General features: G+C 56.4%; 8 protein-coding genes across 8 annotated transcripts; all 8 read left to right on the top strand.

The window, feature by feature from the left end:
* Positions 1-518: 518 nt before the first annotated feature.
* LSCM1_03363 (uncharacterized protein) lies at positions 519-1,931 on the top strand (the record flags this gene model as incomplete). The annotated part of the gene is made up of 1 exon (XM_067320907.1): positions 519-1,931. One exon carries the CDS (start codon positions 519-521, stop codon positions 1,929-1,931), a length of 1,413 nt encoding a protein of 470 aa, XP_067177517.1.
* A 1,337-nt stretch (positions 1,932-3,268) lies between these two features.
* Positions 3,269-4,264, top strand: LSCM1_03362 (uncharacterized protein; the record flags this gene model as incomplete). Its single annotated transcript, XM_067320906.1, has 1 exon — positions 3,269-4,264. One exon carries the CDS (start codon positions 3,269-3,271, stop codon positions 4,262-4,264), a length of 996 nt encoding a protein of 331 aa, XP_067177516.1.
* Positions 4,265-5,369: 1,105 nt separating this feature from the next.
* LSCM1_03361 (uncharacterized protein) lies at positions 5,370-6,026 on the top strand (the record flags this gene model as incomplete). The annotated part of the gene is made up of 1 exon (XM_067320905.1): positions 5,370-6,026. The coding sequence occupies one exon, from the start codon at positions 5,370-5,372 to the stop codon at positions 6,024-6,026; it is 657 nt and encodes a 218-aa protein (XP_067177515.1).
* A 1,373-nt stretch (positions 6,027-7,399) lies between these two features.
* Positions 7,400-8,146, top strand: LSCM1_03360 (uncharacterized protein; the record flags this gene model as incomplete). The annotated part of the gene is made up of 1 exon (XM_067320904.1): positions 7,400-8,146. One exon carries the CDS (start codon positions 7,400-7,402, stop codon positions 8,144-8,146), a length of 747 nt encoding a protein of 248 aa, XP_067177514.1.
* Positions 8,147-9,031: 885 nt separating this feature from the next.
* On the top strand, positions 9,032-9,376 carry LSCM1_03359 (uncharacterized protein; the record flags this gene model as incomplete). The annotated part of the gene is made up of 1 exon (XM_067320903.1): positions 9,032-9,376. The coding sequence occupies one exon, from the start codon at positions 9,032-9,034 to the stop codon at positions 9,374-9,376; it is 345 nt and encodes a 114-aa protein (XP_067177513.1).
* A 1,747-nt stretch (positions 9,377-11,123) lies between these two features.
* LSCM1_03358 (uncharacterized protein) lies at positions 11,124-13,031 on the top strand (the record flags this gene model as incomplete). The annotated part of the gene is made up of 1 exon (XM_067320902.1): positions 11,124-13,031. One exon carries the CDS (start codon positions 11,124-11,126, stop codon positions 13,029-13,031), a length of 1,908 nt encoding a protein of 635 aa, XP_067177512.1.
* A 1,442-nt stretch (positions 13,032-14,473) lies between these two features.
* LSCM1_03357 (uncharacterized protein) lies at positions 14,474-14,731 on the top strand (the record flags this gene model as incomplete). The annotated part of the gene is made up of 1 exon (XM_067320901.1): positions 14,474-14,731. The coding sequence occupies one exon, from the start codon at positions 14,474-14,476 to the stop codon at positions 14,729-14,731; it is 258 nt and encodes an 85-aa protein (XP_067177511.1).
* An 841-nt stretch (positions 14,732-15,572) lies between these two features.
* On the top strand, positions 15,573-17,555 carry LSCM1_03356 (uncharacterized protein; the record flags this gene model as incomplete). The annotated part of the gene is made up of 1 exon (XM_067320900.1): positions 15,573-17,555. One exon carries the CDS (start codon positions 15,573-15,575, stop codon positions 17,553-17,555), a length of 1,983 nt encoding a protein of 660 aa, XP_067177510.1.
* Positions 17,556-18,505: the final 950 nt, after the last annotated feature.

The raw sequence follows: 18,505 nt of genomic DNA, 5'->3' as shown, positions 1-18,505 counted from the left end.
CGACAGCGAAGCTCTACGTGAGCGGTGATGCAGCGTGTCCGATCGAACGCGCTATTCGACGACCCAGTCGATAGGCGAGCACCTCCTTTGCCTTCCGCCACAGCCATGCAACGTGCCTAAGTGGAGGAAGAGACTGCTGTAGGGCTGAGAGTAAGTCTGCCGGCGTGCATGCGCCTCCCCCCTTACTTTCACTATCACTCTCTTTGCCTCTCTTCGAGCATATGGCATGGCTTTGGCGAATGGGTGCATCAACGACAGCTTATGGGCAGCATAGCGTTGCTTATCGTACCTCGTCGATTTCCCGTGGCTTCTCAGCTTCCGTTATGTAAGTGGACGTGCCCATAACCCCTTGTGGTCCCCCATTTTACCCGCTCCACCACTTTCCCTCTCCTCAACGCTGCCCGCTCCCTATTCTTTCAGAAGTCGTCGCATTCCGCAGTCAAAACGCGTAGGAAGGGTTGTATCCTTCTTCTCCCCCTCCTTTCACCTCTCCCCCCGCTTCATCAGCGGTCTTGGCCATGCTGGACCAGTGGAAGCTCGATGTCGAGTCGGAGGACCACAGGTCGCGGCGCGACATGACGGAAAAGTCGATTACACGCTACGTGAAAGGCGAAATGGAACGCCAAGTGACCTCGTCCTCAACGTCGAACTCCGTCTTCGTGTCGGACTGCACGTGGATCATGGGTGCGTCGGTTGCCCAGCCATCATACCTGTGCTGCGGGCTGAGCAACGGAAGTGTTTGCCTCCTGAACACATCAAACCTCTCCAAGATTTACCTCTTCGAGGCCGATCGTAGTTGCCGTACTTTGCCGCGCGACAAGGATCGTGGAGGTCAAGTGCAAGGACGTGGACCACTACCTTGTGTTTCACACCAGCTCGTCGCTGTGGCAACGCACATTGTTCCAGCCGGCGCTAATCCTGCTGCTGTACAGGCACTGCTGTGCATGACGCTCGACAATGTCGTTTGCGTGTGCCCCATGGATATGTCGGCTGTGCTGGAGCGCAAGAAGGTGTCGCGCAGTGATATGGCCAAGGTGAAGCCGTATCCGGCGGTGGCAGCCGATGCAGTGCTACACTCGTCCGTTTGCTTTAACTCAAAAGGTAACAGCATCTTGGCACTGCTCTGCATCGAGGAAGAGTCCTCGGTGGCGCCGGATGTGCCGTTGATCCGATACTACGCGGCCGTTCTCTCGTCGCCCGATGCATCTGTGACACTGCAGAGCAAATACGCATGCGAAAAGGAGTGGCACACCCTTGCCCCTCCGTGTGCCGGTGGAGACGTGCATTGCGGCACTCCAGTCGAGCTGTGCTACTGCGGGTGGTGGTCTGTGGACACACTTGTGTGCGTCTGGTCGAACAGTGCGCTCCAGTTCTTGAATGCGGCTGAAATGCAGGTGATGGCCGAGAGTCGTCTACTGCAGCATTGCGCCTCAAATGCGGTGACAAACGCTGCAGTGACCCGGCCGGGTGCTGAGGATGGACCTGATGGCGCCTCGGCTGGTCTCGTCGCCGTGGTGCTAGAACACAACGTCGTCGCGTCCTTTTATCTGACGGTGCGACTCAGCGCCAGTCATGATGGCGAGGAGCGGCAGCGCCACTGCGGTGAGGCAGCCTTCGCCGTGACAATAATTCCCACTATCCAGACTTACTGCACGGAGGACATACCTGTCCGCGAGCTCCACCTCGTCTGCTCGTTTTCATGGACGATCATGCTGCTTCTGGAGAGCGGTGCACTTGTCTTTCTGGATGCGGAGACGGTGCGGCTGTCTGTTCACCGCGCCGTTAATCGCTTGCGACCCCCGGACGCCAGCTGGTATCACACAAGACCTTTGATGGCTGCCCCACGACACTTCTTCTGCGTTTTGACGGGTAAGCCGTTCTCAGTCGCTGTCGTGGAGCACAACACGGCGATTTTGCTAAAGCCGCAGTGAGTGGGGGGGGAGGTTTCGGTGTGGTACACAACTGCTGTTCTCTCATCGTTTAACACCTCACTCTCGGACGACTACCGCTTGCACTGCTATCGCAGAGAGTGCAAACAACTCTGGCGGGCTGGGCAACCCACGCGCACAGCGCATTCAAGCGTCGATGGGGCCGTATCATTTCGTTACTTCTTTTCCTTCTGCACATTTCAGTTTTTGCGCTGGTCCGTGTGTCCGGAAGGGTGAGCGAGCACACCTCAGTGCGCGCCGTATCGCAGGGATTCAACACCCTCAGCCTCAGGCATGTCATGGCGATGTATCGCCTACGGATGCCGGCGGCCGTGCCCATGGTGGCGTGGCGTCGAAGCGGCCTGCTACCGTGAGCGCGCTTGTGCCGCGCATGTGCTGTGCGAAGCGTGGGCCGCCGCTCGAAAGTGCCCCACCCCCCCTGCCCCCGCTCCCCCTCCGCTCGGCCTGCACTCTGCGTACGTGTGTGAGGGGGCCTGAGCCACGGCGCAGGGGGGGCGCCAGGCGGTGACCCGCGCAGCGCGGTGGCGTGTAGGGTGTGGTGCGGGGGTGGGTGGGCGCCTGTCCGTGGCGCTTGCGTAGGGCAGCGTCGCCCCCCTCCACACACACACACGTCGTCGGGCCCCGTGTGGCAGCTCTGCAGGGAGGCGGAGCGGCGCGTGGCGCGTATTCTGTGGCCCAGAGGAGAGGCGTGAAAAAAGAAGTCTGGCTGGTCAGACTTTGTGCGCGTCGCATTCGAAATGATGTCGTGAGGGGGTGTCCGCATCACTGAAGGGTGGCTTGCGCTCGGACGTACCCATCCGGCATTTTTGAGAGGCGTTACCGAACGCGGGTGATGTCACGTCAGCGAAGCCATATCGATTCGTCGTCGACTTTGTCTTGAAAAGGGCACGTGCGAGCCCGAGTGCGCGCATCTGCACCAGGTGATGCCGTCGGGCACGAACTCCGTCACAAACAAATCACTTTAGCTTAGCGCTTGTCGTGCGCTTCCGGCAACGTGAGTTTCCGCTATTGCCACTCTTTTTTCCTGCGAATGGTGCCTTTACCCTCTCTCTGCTGCTTTACGGGCTCCATAGGTGTGATTCTCTCGTCCTCTGCAAATTAAGATCCAGCGCTACCCCGACGGCGACAAAGCACGCTTTCGGGCTCACACGAGGGCGCACTAACACTCTGCGGGGGAGCATGTCCGTTACACCCGAGTTTTGTCTCAGGTCTTTCTCCGCTTTACTCACTTAGGCCTTTTACGGAAGCCCCATTGGTGAAATCGCTGGGAAAGAAGACCTCTCATCGCATTCGCAGTAGATTTTTTGGCACTGCTCGAGATGAGCGCCACTTCTCGATTGGCGGCGTGGCCGTATCGCTGCTGTACCAAATCTGCTCGCGGTTTTCACCGACCACCTAGCACCGTAGTCTCCTCATGCTTCGGCGACTCGCTTCTTTTTCCTGCGCGTAGCTTCGCAAAGGTGTCGTCCGTTCATGGCAAAATTGAGGTGCCCCCTGGTGGATTTGTGACGGCAGATGTGAGGATCGACATGAATACGAGCATTGGCGGCGCCTTTGCCCGCGGCGTGTTTGCAGAGCGGGAGATCGGATATGGTCGGGAGGTCATGAATCTGCCTGCGTACTGCATGTACATTGGCGGAGATGACCGCCAACCACTGCGAGAACAGGTGCTTATCATGACAAAGGAGATATTTAGCAAAGTTGTCTGCGGGACGCCACAGGAACAGCAGTATGTCAAGCACCGCATCCTCTCGCTCATGTCTGGTGGCTTCTCCTACTTTACTCGCGAGCGCGACGTGTTTGACTTTGCGGAGGAGGTGCGCGCTCCTGGGGCTGACGGGGCCTTCCGCAATGGCTCCAACTGTCTGATGAGCGGCGAGTTTTCCTCCTATGACCTGCAGAAACTGCCTCTTATCGTCGAGTTTAACCGCTTCGAGGTAGACTACCGCGGCCGCCGGGGCATCTGCCTCTTTCCAGAGGCCTCGTACCTGAATCACAGCTGCGAGCCGAACGTGGAGCTGTCCATTACCTATAACAGCGTCAAAAACAATTTTTTCCTTAGCGCTCGTGCGGTTCGGCCCATTCGCGAAGGTGAGGAGCTCTTCATCAACTACATGCCGGGCAACAACCTCCCTCTCTCCCGTCTGGCATTGGCCATGAAGAAGCGCTGGGGGTTCGAGTGTTCATGCGTCAAGTGCAAGAGTCGTGCGGTGGGCGCCGTCACCGTTGTTTTTGTTGTCTTGCTCGTCCCCATCATCGTGTACATCCGTTGCTTCATTGTGGAGCGAACAAAGGAGAAGCACAGAAGCTTGTGATGGATAGGCTGTAGCGGCCCTCTGAGGGCGGTGAACCGGAGGAAAGGATGGCCGAGGCCTTTGGTGGGTTGGCACTTATTTTTTCGATGTGCCCATGCCGATCAGTGATTCGGGTCTCAGGTGGCGACGAGGTGGTTGTCATGTGGCTGTTCCTTGAGAAAGATCGTGCAATGCTGCGCAGCTGAGCGAGGGGACGCTGTGAACCGTTGTTCTTACAGGTATATTTTCTGTATTGCTGACTGGTGCGAAGCGCATCACAGGAAAGCGGTGAAAGGACGGTAGGGGATGAACGACGCGGAAGCGCCTCGGCCATGGTGTAGAATGCGATCCTCACAGGAACTGTGCGGCACCCGACCATCTAGGTATGCGCTGCTGGGGAGACTGTGTACAGTTCCCAAGCGGTTGTGGCCTCTGAATGTAAGCACACGGTAGGCGCGGTAGCTGCACTGTGCACATGGTGTGTGAAGTGTACATTGCGTGCGGTGTTCCTGTGCATGATGTTCCACTTCGCCTTCGCCTGTTCACTCTCCGCTCTCTGCGTCTCTCTCTCTCGAACGCAACTCTGTGCTCTTTCCTCCCACCCTGCGCAGGTTTGTGCCGTCTCTCATCCACCGCCTAAAAGGAGAGCGCGCGCACACACACACACGGCTGCCTTCTCTTGTCTTTTCTCATCTTTGCTTTGGCACGTTCAGAAGGCAGAGAAGTGAAGGAGACTGTGGCTCGAAGATATCGACGGCAGAGCAGCAGCAATAAAAGGGACCCACGAGCGGGCAGACGTACCTGCGAATCCACCTCCGCACCTTTGAAGGCGCCTCCCTCGTACCTGCTGCTGCTGCTGCAAGGCGCGCATTTGAGCTCTCATTCGTTTTACTCGCCGAGGTAATCGGGTGCGCGCCGTCACCCGTCACCCTGCCACGCCCTATACGTCAGTGCACAGCGACACAGTGCAGCATTGCCGCGCCACATTCCGAGATCTGCCCTTCCCAAAGTGAACCTCCCGCTCACCCCCGCCCTTTTCTCAGCTCTTCCCAGGACTGCGCAGTCTGGATTGCGCTCCCCTCTCTCCATTTTTTTAGGCGCTCTCTACGCCTCTTTATTCCCGAAGATGTGGAACATGTCTTCTAGCCCGGTCCCCCCCGCGAATGGTTCTCGACCATCAGCTGGGGCCGCTGGCGGCTACGTCTTTATGCCATCGGGGGTGAAGCAGTCGATGCCGCTTCAATCAGGTGGCGTGGTGAATGGTGTAATTCCCGGTGTAGTTCTCCCACACGATCGCACGCAAGAGGTGTGCAAATACTTTGTGAATGGCGGGTGCCTGCGTGGATCAAACTGCCCTTACCTTCACGAGCTGCCGGACGAACGCCACCTTGATGTCAACGGGCTGGGCTTCATTCTCAATCCAAACGTTCATAATGCACAGAAGACAGTAGCATCTTCTCAGACGCAGATGGCGGCAAGCGCGCCTAGCCAGCAGGCGAAGGCGGCCGGCTCTTCTCTCACGATGATGCTCAGTAACTCGAATGCTAGCCCAGGTCGAGTCTTCGGCCCCACGAAGGCTGCAAAGCACCAGCCGACCTCGATGAGCGGCTCTAGCTCAGCATCGCCGCAGATGGTGCCTATGGGTAAACTGCCACCCCCTCCCAAGTATAATCCACCGGAGCCGTACTTAGAACTCAACCTGCCTCCGGCGCTAGCATTTCCGCTGAAGGTGCCGGCGAAAGACACCGCTGCGACGCTCACTCATTTGATGCTGCAGAACTAGGATGACTGCCTGTCATCTGGCTGACAGGAGACGTGGCTGCTCGGTACGTCGCGGAAAGAAAACAGCTGAGCGAGGCACGCGTGTGGGCGTGTACCCTCGTCATCTGTGCTGTCGGGCTCCATTTGGGATGAGTGATCGGAACTTCCGCGGCCTATGCTCACTTCGCTCTTCTTCTATGTAAGCCGTGACGGAATGTAACTCTTCGCTTCGTTTTCATGTTTGTCTTCGATTGTCTACCGTTGTCTGTATCTGTCTCTCTCTCTCTCTCTGTGTATCTGTCTTCTCAAAATCCGCCCTTGTCATGCTTCTGTGTGTGTGTGTGCCCGCTATAGCAGTAAATGTGGGGGCAGATACTGATTCGTACGCTGCGCGCAGCGAACGGAACACCTTCTAGTTTGTGCGCTCGCGCGCGTGTAGCTGCTGACTCAGGTGCCGTGCGACTAAGATGTGCTCGAGGTTGCGATACCTACTCCTTCTCTCTACCCTCCGTGCATTCCTCTGTGTACCTCCGTTGTGTTGTTTTCTGTCCTCTTATTCTCCCTTTGCCGTCCTCGTAAACTCTCACACATCACACCATCTGATAGCGGTGTGCTGTAACGTTTCTTTTTCTGTTTCCTCGTTCTTCGCGTCCCCCCTCCTCCTTCCGCCGAGGTGTTGTCCAGGGTCATCGGTATGTGTGCGTGTGTGTTTTGTTCACTATTATGGGAGGGGGTCTCTTGCCGACTTTCTTGTCATATCTTTACCTCTGTCGTGTGTCCTGCCGCGTGCTGTCGTCTGTTAGTTTGCTTTCTCCTTTGGTGTCCCGGCTCTCCCCCCTCCCCCCTCTCTCCTCGTCCGTGTGTGCTTTGTTTACCTCATCATCCATCTCTTCGCTTTCTCTCGGCCTCTTCCTAACAGAGAAAGAACGACGACCACCAGTGACGACTACTGCCCATATTAATCGACAATCGCCTCACCCCCAACACAAAAAAGAGCGCGAGACACCCAGAGATCCAGAGAGCCTTTCAATGCAATAGAAAGCGGCCATCGATCGAATCTCGAAGAGGGCATGCCTACAGAGAGGATTCCTCTGCGCGGCACCAACTGGGTGTCGCTATCGAAGAAACATGTGCCGATAGATTCACTCGTATGCCACTGCCTCTGCTGTTTCGCTACGCTGAAGGACGCATGCACGGGTGCCGCGGCGGCCGCTCGTTTCGTCTTCGCGAACTGAAAGAACATTTTAACACAATAGGGGAAGCCGCATGTGGACATCTGTGCGAAATGCCTCTCACTGCTTCTATGCTCGCAGTAAGCGAATCCTGATCGTCTACCGCCCTCTCCCACTCGCTTTCTGTTCCTCTCAATCAGCTAATGCCCGCTCGTCACAGACGATGAGTTGCCCCATCATGTGTGCGCCAAGAGGCGAATATGGGTACGTGGCAGGTGAGGCAACGCGTTCGCCAGCCGCCTCTCCGTCTGCCGATATGCTCTGTGAGCTGACCAGTCATGTCGCACGTAGTGCCATCACGCCGTACGGGGCACGGATGCCGAAGGAAAGCGCCGATTCGGCCCTTCTCAAGCAGCGCATGGAACTGCTGAAAACCGTAGCAGCCATACGCGCCAACGAGGACACCTTTGGTCTCTCTCAGCTATCAAGACATGCACGGACGCCTCCGCAGGTGAAGGTGGCACAGCGAGATAAGACCCGCAAACCTTTCTGCCCCCCCACAATCACCGGCCGATTCAAGGCCATCAATGACCTGAAGGCTGAAGTAAGCAACCAGCCAGCTGTCGCTCAGCTCGAGGGATGCGCGCTCGGGCATGCGACTTCAGGCTCGCTGCTACGAGCTGCGACGTCTCAAGTCATCGACAATGCCATCTACGATCCCCGCAAAGCGGTGGCAGAGAAGCACAAAGCGGCGCTGATCACCGTCCGGCCGCGTGTCCCGACGAGCATTGAGGAGTCGATAGTGAGCTTCAATCGCTCCCTCGGGGCAGTCAAGCCTTACGCGATGAGCCGAAGCGCAAAACTGCAGACACGATACTGCTTCACGGACCTCCCTCAGGATTCGAATGAGCGGTACGTGGAGAGAATGCAGTGCTGCCGCCCCTTCAAAGGCCTTTACAGCTTTTTTTGACTTTGTAAGGCTCTCCTGTCGCTTGCCACGGACCTCTCTCCCTTCCGCAGTCGCGAATACGCTTCAAGACGCCCCAAAGACACTAATTTTGTACTTGCGCACATCAGCGAGGCCTCAGGGCAGAACTGCCGGCCGACCTCTATGTATATTCTCACCTAACCCCGCTATGCCGACATTTTGGCGGCTTGCCTGTTTCTCTAAGTGTGTTTCTGCTCTTTTTTCTCACTTGCGATGCTTCAGGGCCGGTGCCGTCCTTTCCTTTCTTCTCCCCCCTCTTCGTTCGCGTGAGGAGCAGCCATCGCTGTACTGCGCCTCTCTTCCACCGTTGAAACAAAGGAAAAGGTGACAAGAGGTGAACAATACCTGCGCCGTGACGAGGACACGGAGAGACGGCTTTGAAGTTCACCATGAAGTCTGTCGCGTTGCCCGTTCATGGCAACGGCTGGCGAGAGTGAACGGCAAAGAACTCCGACCCTATACACCTCCACCTCGCTCTTGTGTGTCCCGTTCAGGTTGACTTGGTGCGTTCTTGCGCCGCTGCCATCGAGCCCGTGACAGCTGCTTCTGGTGTTCCACGTCTCATTGGCGTCTGTCTGTGGGGTGTTCAAATATCAGAGTCGCCGACGCATGCCACTGTCTCTCTCTTTCTCTCGCTTCATACGCACCTCTTCCTCTCATATTTTTTTCATCTCTTTCTCTTCCTCTCATCTTCCTCCCCGCTCTTCACCGCCATGAAACACACACCCGTACACATACATCAACGTTCGCGCGCGCTCTGTATCACTCTTCCACCGGATCGCGTCCCTCGATTGCAACGTCGCATTTGGCCGCCACCTTCCCTGCAGAGTAAGATAATAATCTTCCTAACTAACTCGACTTCTCACAATGCAGCAAGCGTACTTTGGTCAGCAGCCCATGTTGCCACCTGGCTGGCAACTGTCGTACACTGCCGATGGAAAGCCCTACTACATCGATCACAACACGAAGACCACTCACTGGACTATTCCCCCGACTGCTTATGAGTCGTACTACAACGGCCGCGGTCGTGGCACCGGCTATCGTGGCGGCCGCCAGGGTATTGATAGGTCGAAGATGAAGTCAAAGATGTGCATCTACTGGGAGAAAAATGGTAACTGCGCATGGGGCGATCGGTGCGCGTTTGCGCACGGCGCCGAGGAACTCCGCAATCCCGCGAACCAGGCTCGAAACGATGCCCCCGCGAGCGCTTAATGAAACTTTGGCGGCATGCGTAAGATAAAATATGGAAAGCGGTACTTGCCATTATTACTTCAGCTGCGTGTCCGCGCGTTTGCGTGTATGTTTTTTTTGTCTTCAGTATTTTCGCCCACGACTTTGACTTCACTCATTTGCCTTGAGTTTGTATGACTCTCATTCACGCTTGCCTCTTAACATCAGAGCCGTAGCGCGAGCGCGCAACAACGCACAAAAAAAGGACTTGGCCGCTTCGCAAAGAGGGAATGGGCGAACGAAATGAAGTGGGAGAACGTTCGGCGCGCGCGTACGCACGAAAGGCGAAGTCAAACCAAAGAAATCAGAAAATTTTCCTTTTCCTAAAAAACGTAACAGAAGGGCAGACAGATAGACAAGAAAAAAAACTCAGATATGAAAAGGAAGCGTAACCGATTACCGTAAAGAAAAATTTGTCCAGCTGATTTGTGCGTGTATGTGCGCGTGTGTCTGTGCATATACGCACATATATACATCTGTCTCTCTCCGTGCGTGCGGGTTGGGATGTGTGTGCGTGCGTGCGTGTGTGACAAGTGCCCTTTTATATTTTGCTTCTCTTCTCCCTCATTTCTACCCCTCTTTCCATTCTCTTCGTCTCTGTAAAGCTAAGATGAAAAACTGTGCGTCGAGTAGTCGTCCCTGTTTGTGCACTCCATAGTGTTTTCTTAAGAGGTCTTTTCATGTGTTGGACTTCTACGCAGAAAAGGAACGAACGCCCAAAACAAAAGCTGAAACCCGGCGCTGTGCGAATGCCAAGGCGCGCCAGCTCTGTTCGCTGCCCCTCTTTTTGCCTCCCATCTTTCCTTTCTCCGGGCTGTGATGGGGTGAGTGACGGCCTGAGGATGGTGTTGATGTGCATCATGCGGGGGTTGAAAGGGGTTGCTTCCGCAGTGGACACTCCTGGCCGTGGGGCGCGCCTGCGCGACGACGCGTGGGGGATGGGGGCGGAGTGTTGCCTCTTCTTTCTCGCAGAGAGGGTTCGGTACTTGCCAGCGAAGAGGGGCTGCTGGGAACGAGAGCGGACGGGTAAGAGGAGCGAAAGCTGTAACCGCAGCCTCTCCTCCGCCCGGCTGGTCACCAGACGTGCGGGTCGTGGCATGAGGCTCCGGCGCCAGTGTAGCGACTCTTTCCTTCGCTAATCGCCGTCTGCGGCTGCACTCGTCACTACCGCTTTCATCGTGCATTTGAGCTTCTGCAGATGTCTCTGCCCTTCTATGTTGTCTTTCCTGCTGGACTCCTCACTCATTGCCCTGCCCTCGTCTTGTCACATCCCTTTTACACGTCCTCATATCATCTCTATGCCTGTCTTGTCGCGCACGGCGTTTCTTTTTCTTCAAGAAAACCCAACAGATTGCCCGCTTTTTCTGTTCCCCCCTCCGCCGACCTGCGCGCTTAACTTTCGTTTTCGCGCCTTCTTTACTCTCTCAACGACCTTGACTTTGCTCCCCATCTTTCGCTGTGCACTTGTTTCTGCGTGTGCGTCTGTCTTTGCGCGTGCACCGGTACACCATTCTCTGCATTCTGCGGACGTCTGTGTACCGATTCTAGCTTGGCTCCCGCTTTGACTTCATGCGGGTGTGATCGACCTTTTTTCCTTTCGCATTGTTGCTGCCCAGATTTCATCGTGCGCGGCGCCTCTTCCCATTTTCCGTCTTCTAAGCGGCAAACACATCAAACGTCTGCCTCTCCCCATTATTCTCACCGACCCCCGCGACTCTGCAGCGCGGCGATGATACAGCACCACGCACTTGCGGCCACGCTGGCCGCGCTCGCTCTGTGCTCTCTTGCGCTAGCACCGGCGTATGCGAGACCATCAGCGAAACTTGTTCCAGCGTTGGGCCTCTTCGACATCAACAACTCCCGCATACTTTCCACGACCAGCACATCCGAAACCGTTTCTTTCGGGCAGCGTAGCCGCTTCTTATCGCGGTATGAGTCGAACCCTTCTGTTTCCGTCGCCTCTCTCACGTTCTACGGCTCTGAGAACAACTACGTGACCCGCACCTTCGAGTTCCTCGCTGTTCCCTATTGCATAGTTGAGTCTGGGACAGCCGCGGACTGCAACCTTGACGGCCACATCCTTTACCTGATGCTCCGCTTCCATCACCGCTATGAAGTGAACTTTCACGCCGTCGTTTGGCAAGATCCCACTCCTCTCTCAGGTACCGCCAAGGCATTGGAAGAGTTCAAGGCGCACTTGAATCGCTCGGATGTCGTGTACCCAGAGAGCGACGGGACCATGCGTATGGAGGAGAGCGCCACGTGCACGGACATTACGGACGAGTGCTACCTCTCGCGCGCAGCGACGTACACGAAAAGCTACAAGGAAATCGACCCCTCTCAGTACTCTGCCCGATTTCTCTTTCGCCTTCGTAAGCAGTACAATGCTAACAGTCCTCTGCGCGTCCGCCTCCGCAGCACCCTTCCACACGATGCTGAGACGGCTGTGGAGGTTGTCCTTGTACTGACCCGACAGCCGTCGTGGAACCCGCTCAACCATCGGTGGTGGATCGAGACCGTGGCGGGCCGCATGACGCTTCTGCTTGTAAGTGTCGTCACCACATTTACCTTCCTCACAGTGGCGCGGGAAGTTGGAGCGCTGATGGCTCGACAGCGTGCAAGTGAAGGCGTGCTGGGGCCGACTCTGCTCTACAGCGCAGGGGCCAGCGATGGCCCCTTTGCCTTCCTTCAGCGCGCCGCGAAGGTAGCGGCAAATGTTTTTCGGGATTGCTCAAAGTACGTTTGGGCCAAGCTGCAAGCTCTCACATGCCTAAGTGCGTGCGCTGCGTCGCGCCTCCGGTGGCTGAGTGAGCGGCCGAGTCGTCCACCCGCTGGCGAGCACGCTGCAGGGACAGAGCGAGAGATCACTGCCCTGAATTTGACGACCTTATCTGAAGAGGAGGAGGAATCGGGGCCGGCGTGTCGCATCTGCCGCTGTCGAGAGCCGCGCGACGATCTCTTTTCCCCTTGTGCCTGTAACGGCTCGAGCAGGTTTGTGCACCACAGCTGCCTAGAGCGGTGGCGAGAAATGACGAGCAACCCAGAGCACCGTCGCGTATGTGCGGAGTGTAAAACACCGTATACGTTAGTGCGTGTCATCGTTTCGCACAACGCCGACCTTATCACTGGAAGCCCAATCATAGAGCCGGCCGTTCGGCACTTTATGGCAGAATTTGTCAATGTGGCGATGACGGTGGGCTTCGCCACTGGCGGGGCGTACTGCTTGAAAGCTGTCTTTTTCCTATCAACACTTTGCGACAGTGGCGTCGACTGGGGCTTCGACCAGGGATACCACTGGGTACTCACCGCATACTTTCTGCTTGCCTTGGCGCTCAATATAAGCATCATGGAGCCATTCGTGAGGGCTACAGAGTCGGCACCGGTGCAGTTGCTGCTTGTGCTGCTGTCACTATTGTTCATTGAAATTCCTATCAGCTACAGCATGACTGCCTTTCTTAGTCTTTTCTTTGATCGTCTTATCACGTGGGAGGTCTCGTACGGCACCGGTCTTGCGTCCGTGGCGTTGCTGCATTTGATGGACGTCTTTTCCCAGTTTTCCAAGCTGCTCGATTCGTTTTCGGAGGAACAGGAGGTCGTCGCCGCGCGGGTCGAGCGTGAGGCACCGCAGTCTTTATAAGCGTTCTCGCGTCCTTCTCTCTCTCGCACTGTGCGTGCGACGTGGTCTTTGACCTGCTACCTCCTATTCAAGCGCTACCTTCCCGTTTTGCCCACTGCACGCTGCCTGCAATTCATGGATGCACCAGCGACAGTACAGAGCACATTCGAAACGCTACTGCGACGAATGGGAGGCTGCCTTACTGCACTATTACTTTTCCCCTCCCTCCACAACGAGGGTCACCTCGGTGCGCGCCGTATCGCAGGGATTCAACACCCTCAGCCTCAGGCATGTCATGGCGATGTATCGCCTACGGATGCCGGCGGCCGTGCCCATGGTGGCGTGGCGTCGAAGCGGCCTGCTACCGTGAGCGCGCTTGTGCCGCGCATGTGCTGTGCGAAGCGTGGGCCGCCGCTCGAAAGTGCCCCACCCCCCCTGCCCCCGCTCCCCCTCCGCTCGGCCTGCACTCTGCGTACGTGTGTGAGGGGGCCTGAGCCACGGCGCAGGGGGGGCGCCAGGCGGTGACCCGCGCAGCGCGGTGGCGTGTAGGGTGTGGTGCGGGGGTGGGTGGGCGCCTGTCCGTGGCGCTTGCGTAGGGCAGCGTCGCCCCCTCACTTCCACACACACACACGTCGTCGGGCCCCGTGTGGCAGCTCTGCAGAGGGGGGGGGGGAGCGGCGCGTGATGTATACGCTGTGGTCGAGATGGAAAAGTCCTTTGCTTACTGCTTTTTTTTTCGCTGCTTTGCTAGTGGTGACTCTTCCTGTGTGGTAACCTCTTAAATGTTCTTTTTTCTCCCGCTGTAGCAGCTCAAACGTTCCCGTCTCGTGCGGCTCCCGGGGCTGATGGCGGTCGACTCTCGCCCGCTTCCTTTTCGTCTCTCTCTATAGCTGTCTGTGCCGCCAGTGCGAGGAAGTTTTTCTGTTCTCAAAGTGCCTTTTCTCAACGTGTTCATACGTGGGATTAGTGAAGAGCCTTGCACGCGGATACTGAAGAGTGTCGCCTCCTGGCGCATCGGCCCTATGGGCGGAGCACCAGGAAAAATCGAAGCTGCGCTACTTGTAGCGCCAAAGGCTTCTCAGTCGAGTGCGTCTCGCCGTTCTACTGACCTTTGTGACAGCCTCTACCTCCTCACGGAGCACACGCGCCATTCGCGTTGCACCATGTGTGGGGGCCTTTTAGGCCCGCTCGATAGCGGGGGCGAGAGCACCGCAGGAGCTGGAGAAGGTGGTGGTCGCGTTATCTGCTGTTGTCGCTGCTGCGTATGCCGCTAATCATTGCGCATTTGAGAGTGCGTGCGATGGATGCCAACGCGCCTTTTCTCTCCCTCGTCATATCTTTCTTCACATCGAATCCGCTTTGTCATCCTCTTTGCGTATTCGAGCCCATTGCGCAAACGCACCTTCATTCACAGCGGAGCCAACTGCTTCACCTGATCGAGACTTTGCTTGTGCTTTCCAGTCATGCTGCGCCGCACCGCCGCTCGCCACTACCAGAGCGTCACCGCTTCTATCGGCAAGGGTTGCGTGGTGCCACTGAAGTTCGACAGCCTGAAGCCTGCGTACGTTCCCAAATCGTTCACAACCCAGTTCTTTGTGCTGGGCGCGTGGTCGATTAGCAACATGATCACCAATTTTGGGATTGGGTTCCTCATCATTGCCGCTGCCAACGGCGGCCTGAGCGGTGCCTGGCCCCCAGATCCGCATTCTCTGCACCCTTAAGGAGGATGTCTTGTGCGTGTGCGTCTTTGCCCGCATGAAGTGGTAAATAGGATATAAGCGGAGTGGTTGATGGGCTCTCGTGTCCCCGTCGGCGACGAGGACTGCCCTCGTTTTTTTTTTCCATTGCCCTTTAGTATTCGTAGGATTTCTGCCGGAAGACAAATGCAACCGAGGAAAAGAAATGAGTTTTTACGTTCCATGTGGGCGCATGCTGGGCGTCACCGTTTGACACGTGGCACTCATTCCAGCGCTTGTGTGCCTGCCGGGCAGAGTGCACGCCAACACATACGTGCACAAATGAAGTCGTAGCCTTCATACAACGATGTGGACACGGAAGGAGGGCGGTGCACAGCCCATCTTCCCCGAGGAGGTCCCTTTGAGATGCCGACGACTCAACGGTGTTCATCTATGTGCTCCGTGTATCAGGCACCTCGCGATCGCATTGGCCAATGCTCCATTTTTCTTTGACTTTGCTTTGTACGTCAGTTCACTTCCCCCCGTTTCGATTCGCTCGCTCGCCTTCTTGCGGCCATCCATGTTTCGCCTCTCTTGCTCCCCTCCTCCTCTTTTTGCTGCCGTTCTGCGTTCACGTGCGCGATATATATACATATATGTATACGTTTACTGCTCTAATTTCTCCCGTCTTCCCCTCTCCCTTTCCCTCGCCCCTCCGACACACGCATCAACGCATACGTCTAGCATGCATGCACGCGTTCCTTCCCGACTGTCACTCCTCACGGACTGTCGGGGCATCGCTTGTTGCCACTCTCATTCCCTCGGTTGTTTTTAGCCCCCCCTTTCTTTACAGTAAATATTAGACTGCCAGAGACACTGCGTAGCCATGGACAAGTACGAAATACTCGCTCAAATCGGCGATGGTACCTTTGGCTCCGTCTCCAAGGCTGTGAGCAAGAAAACCGGCCAGCTTGTCGCCATCAAGAAGATGAAGCAGAAATTCTACACATGGGAGGAGTGCATCAAGCTTCCAGAGGTGGAAGTTGTGCGGCGCATTCACGGCCACCCAAATGTAGTAAAGCTGCGCGAGGTGATTCGTGAGAACAATGAGCTCTTCTTTGTCTTTGAGTACATGGACGGCGATCTGCTCGGTGTTATCAAGAAGGCAAAACAGCAGGGTGGGCATTCCGCTAGCAGATCGTCAGTGGCGCCTTTGATACCGTACCCGCTTGTGAAGAACTACATGCGCCAAATGCTGCAGGCTCTCGTGTATATCCACAAACGCGGATACTTCCACCGCGACATGAAGCCCGAAAATCTTCTCGTTCGGAAAGAGCCGAGCGGCGACGAGGTACTGAAGCTGGCAGATTTCGGACTCGTCAAACAGATCCGCGCTCGCCCTCCGTTCACGGACTACGTGTCGACGCGATGGTATCGTGCGCCAGAGTTGCTCCTGCAGGATCGCTTTTACGGCGCTGCAGTGGATGTGTGGGCTGCCGGGTGCATCATGGCGGAGCTTATCACTATGCGGCCACTTTTTCCGGGTACAAACGAGGTAGATCAGCTTTTCAAGATCATGTCTGTCCTTGGGTCCCCGACTGAGGAGGTGTGGGCTGGGGGGCTTCGCTTGGCGAAAAAAATCCGCTACACGTTTCCAGCGGTAGCTGGCTCTGGTCTAGATCATGCGTTGCCGTCGCACGTTCCCGCATCGGCGTTGGACTTGATGCGCCGGATGCTAGTCTACGACCCGAAAGTAAGGCTGACGGCTGAGCAATGCCTGCAGCATACATTCTTCAATGTCGGCCTTGACGACTGCGACGCGCCATCCGCCGCCGTGCTGGATCAAGTGTCGTTCATGGCAAAGCGGGTGCTACCTGGCTCGCAAACAGCGCCGCCGGCGCTAAAGAGTCCCACCACGGACCAGCTGGCGCCGCTGAAGGCGGCACGGTCCTCCGCCGACGCGTCACTTTCTGACGCCTCACCACGCAAGCTCTGCCTGCTCGGGGCTCTCAAAGACTCCGCCCCGTCGCTACCAAAGCTCCCGGCCATGTTGTCTACCTCGCCGCGTTCCATCGATGCGGCTCCAAACGCTCTATCGCCTCTGAGTGGGTGCGGGGGACTTTCGCGAGATGGGCTTCCCGAAATCGCCAACGGCCACCAGGGCCCCAGCCCTACTACGACGCTCGCGAGGGGAAAGCGCCGCTCGCAGGAAACAACATGCACCTCGCTTGCAAAGAAGCTCGCGGGCTTGAAAAATGTCCAGACCGGAAAAGGGAAGGTGCCTTTCTCTTACGCACTGCCGGCCGCCAGCGCCGTGCACTCGCCTAGTGCAGCGCCCAACATGGTGGTTTCCGCATCCAAGGCAAAACTGTCAACCTTGGCGCCTATCTCCAACATCCGCGACACCAAGGCGCCACCGCGGCGCCGCAACCCGCAAAAAGAAACGGATAACATGTCCCCTACGGCGATGCCCATGACGGTGAAGAGAGAGGTGGACCTTGACGAGCTCATGGAGGAGTTCGCGTCGGAAATGAACGCCATGGGGGCGCTGGCGCAGCGACACGACTCGGGCGCCTCGGGCGACCTGAGCAACGGAAGCTACGCCTCTCAGCCAGCGCTTCCGCATGATGCCGTGGCGACGCTGCTGAAAAGCAGCCGTTATAAAAAGAAGCCTATGGCAAATGCTGACCCGCCATTCAAGGCGAACAACTCGCCTCGCGCCACACGCCCGCTTAATACACGAAAGCTGGACGAAGTTGCGGTGAAAAATGACCTTTCACGCCTAGACCACTCGTCCCCAAAAGGAGTATCCACATCGCTGAAAGCGCTGCTAGCGAAGCACAAGGCCAGCGAGCTGGCGTTTCAGTAGCGTTGCCGTACTCCGCCCATCTCTATGTTTTTCTTTTCTTTAGTTGTGAGTGAGAGAGCGTGGGGAATAAAAGCGAAAGCGCGTGGTGGCGTGAGATGGCGGCCAAAAGCAAATACACTAGAATGGTCGACTGCAGATCATCGCCCCTGTCTTCCCCCGCTTTCTCCTGACCTTGTTAGTGCGCCCCTTCATTCCCTCTTCGCCTCGCTCTCAGCACTTTTTTATGTCGCGTCTTTGTGTCTTTTGTTTTCCACATTTTCCGCCTTCTCTGCTATGGTGTTTGAATCAGACACCCGAAAAGAAGCAAATTTCATATGTATAGGAAGCCGACGCACCTATTTCTGCGTTCTATCTCCCTCTCTCTCATACCCCACGCTCCTCCCTCGTCCACTCTCCCTTTGTTTCCTCTCTCGTTCCCTCTGTTTGTGCTGGCCAAACCTCGCATTATGCTTAGCGGCACTTTTTTTATGCTCGAGAGTACGTGTGCCGGTGTGTGCGTATGTGGGCGCTGGTGAAGACCTCTGGTTTGCGGGTCTTTCTCTCTGTGTCGAATGTATCTGTGTGTCTATTTCATCTGCCTCGGGCTTCAATGAACGTTTTTTTTCCGTTTGTCTCCGTTCCCCCTTTCCTCTGTCTATTGTGCAATTGCTGTCTGCCTCGTTCTCATAGCTTCCTCTCGCACTCGCACTCGTCCCCGTCCTCACTCTCCGTCTATGTTTCCTCATCTTTCTGTGAAGATGTTTTTTCCACTCCTGTTCCCTTTTTTCGTTTCGCTTTTATGTTTCGCTTCTGTTGTCTCCATGCCAGATTGAAAGGCACGTGATGCCGCTAAGAAAGGACAGCTAAAAGCAACTCGCCTAACACCCACTCCTCTTTCGGGAGAGACCAATGACCTCAAGTGAGCAAGCGAGCTGGAAAAACAGTCGACTGTTCTTCCTCCCCTCTCCCCC

Source organism: Leishmania martiniquensis, chromosome 27 (genome assembly GCF_017916325.1).
Source record: "Leishmania martiniquensis isolate LSCM1 chromosome 27, whole genome shotgun sequence".
In the NCBI taxonomy this organism is placed as follows: domain Eukaryota; phylum Euglenozoa; class Kinetoplastea; order Trypanosomatida; family Trypanosomatidae; genus Leishmania; species Leishmania martiniquensis.
This window is presented reverse-complemented; position numbering and strand designations above follow the sequence as displayed.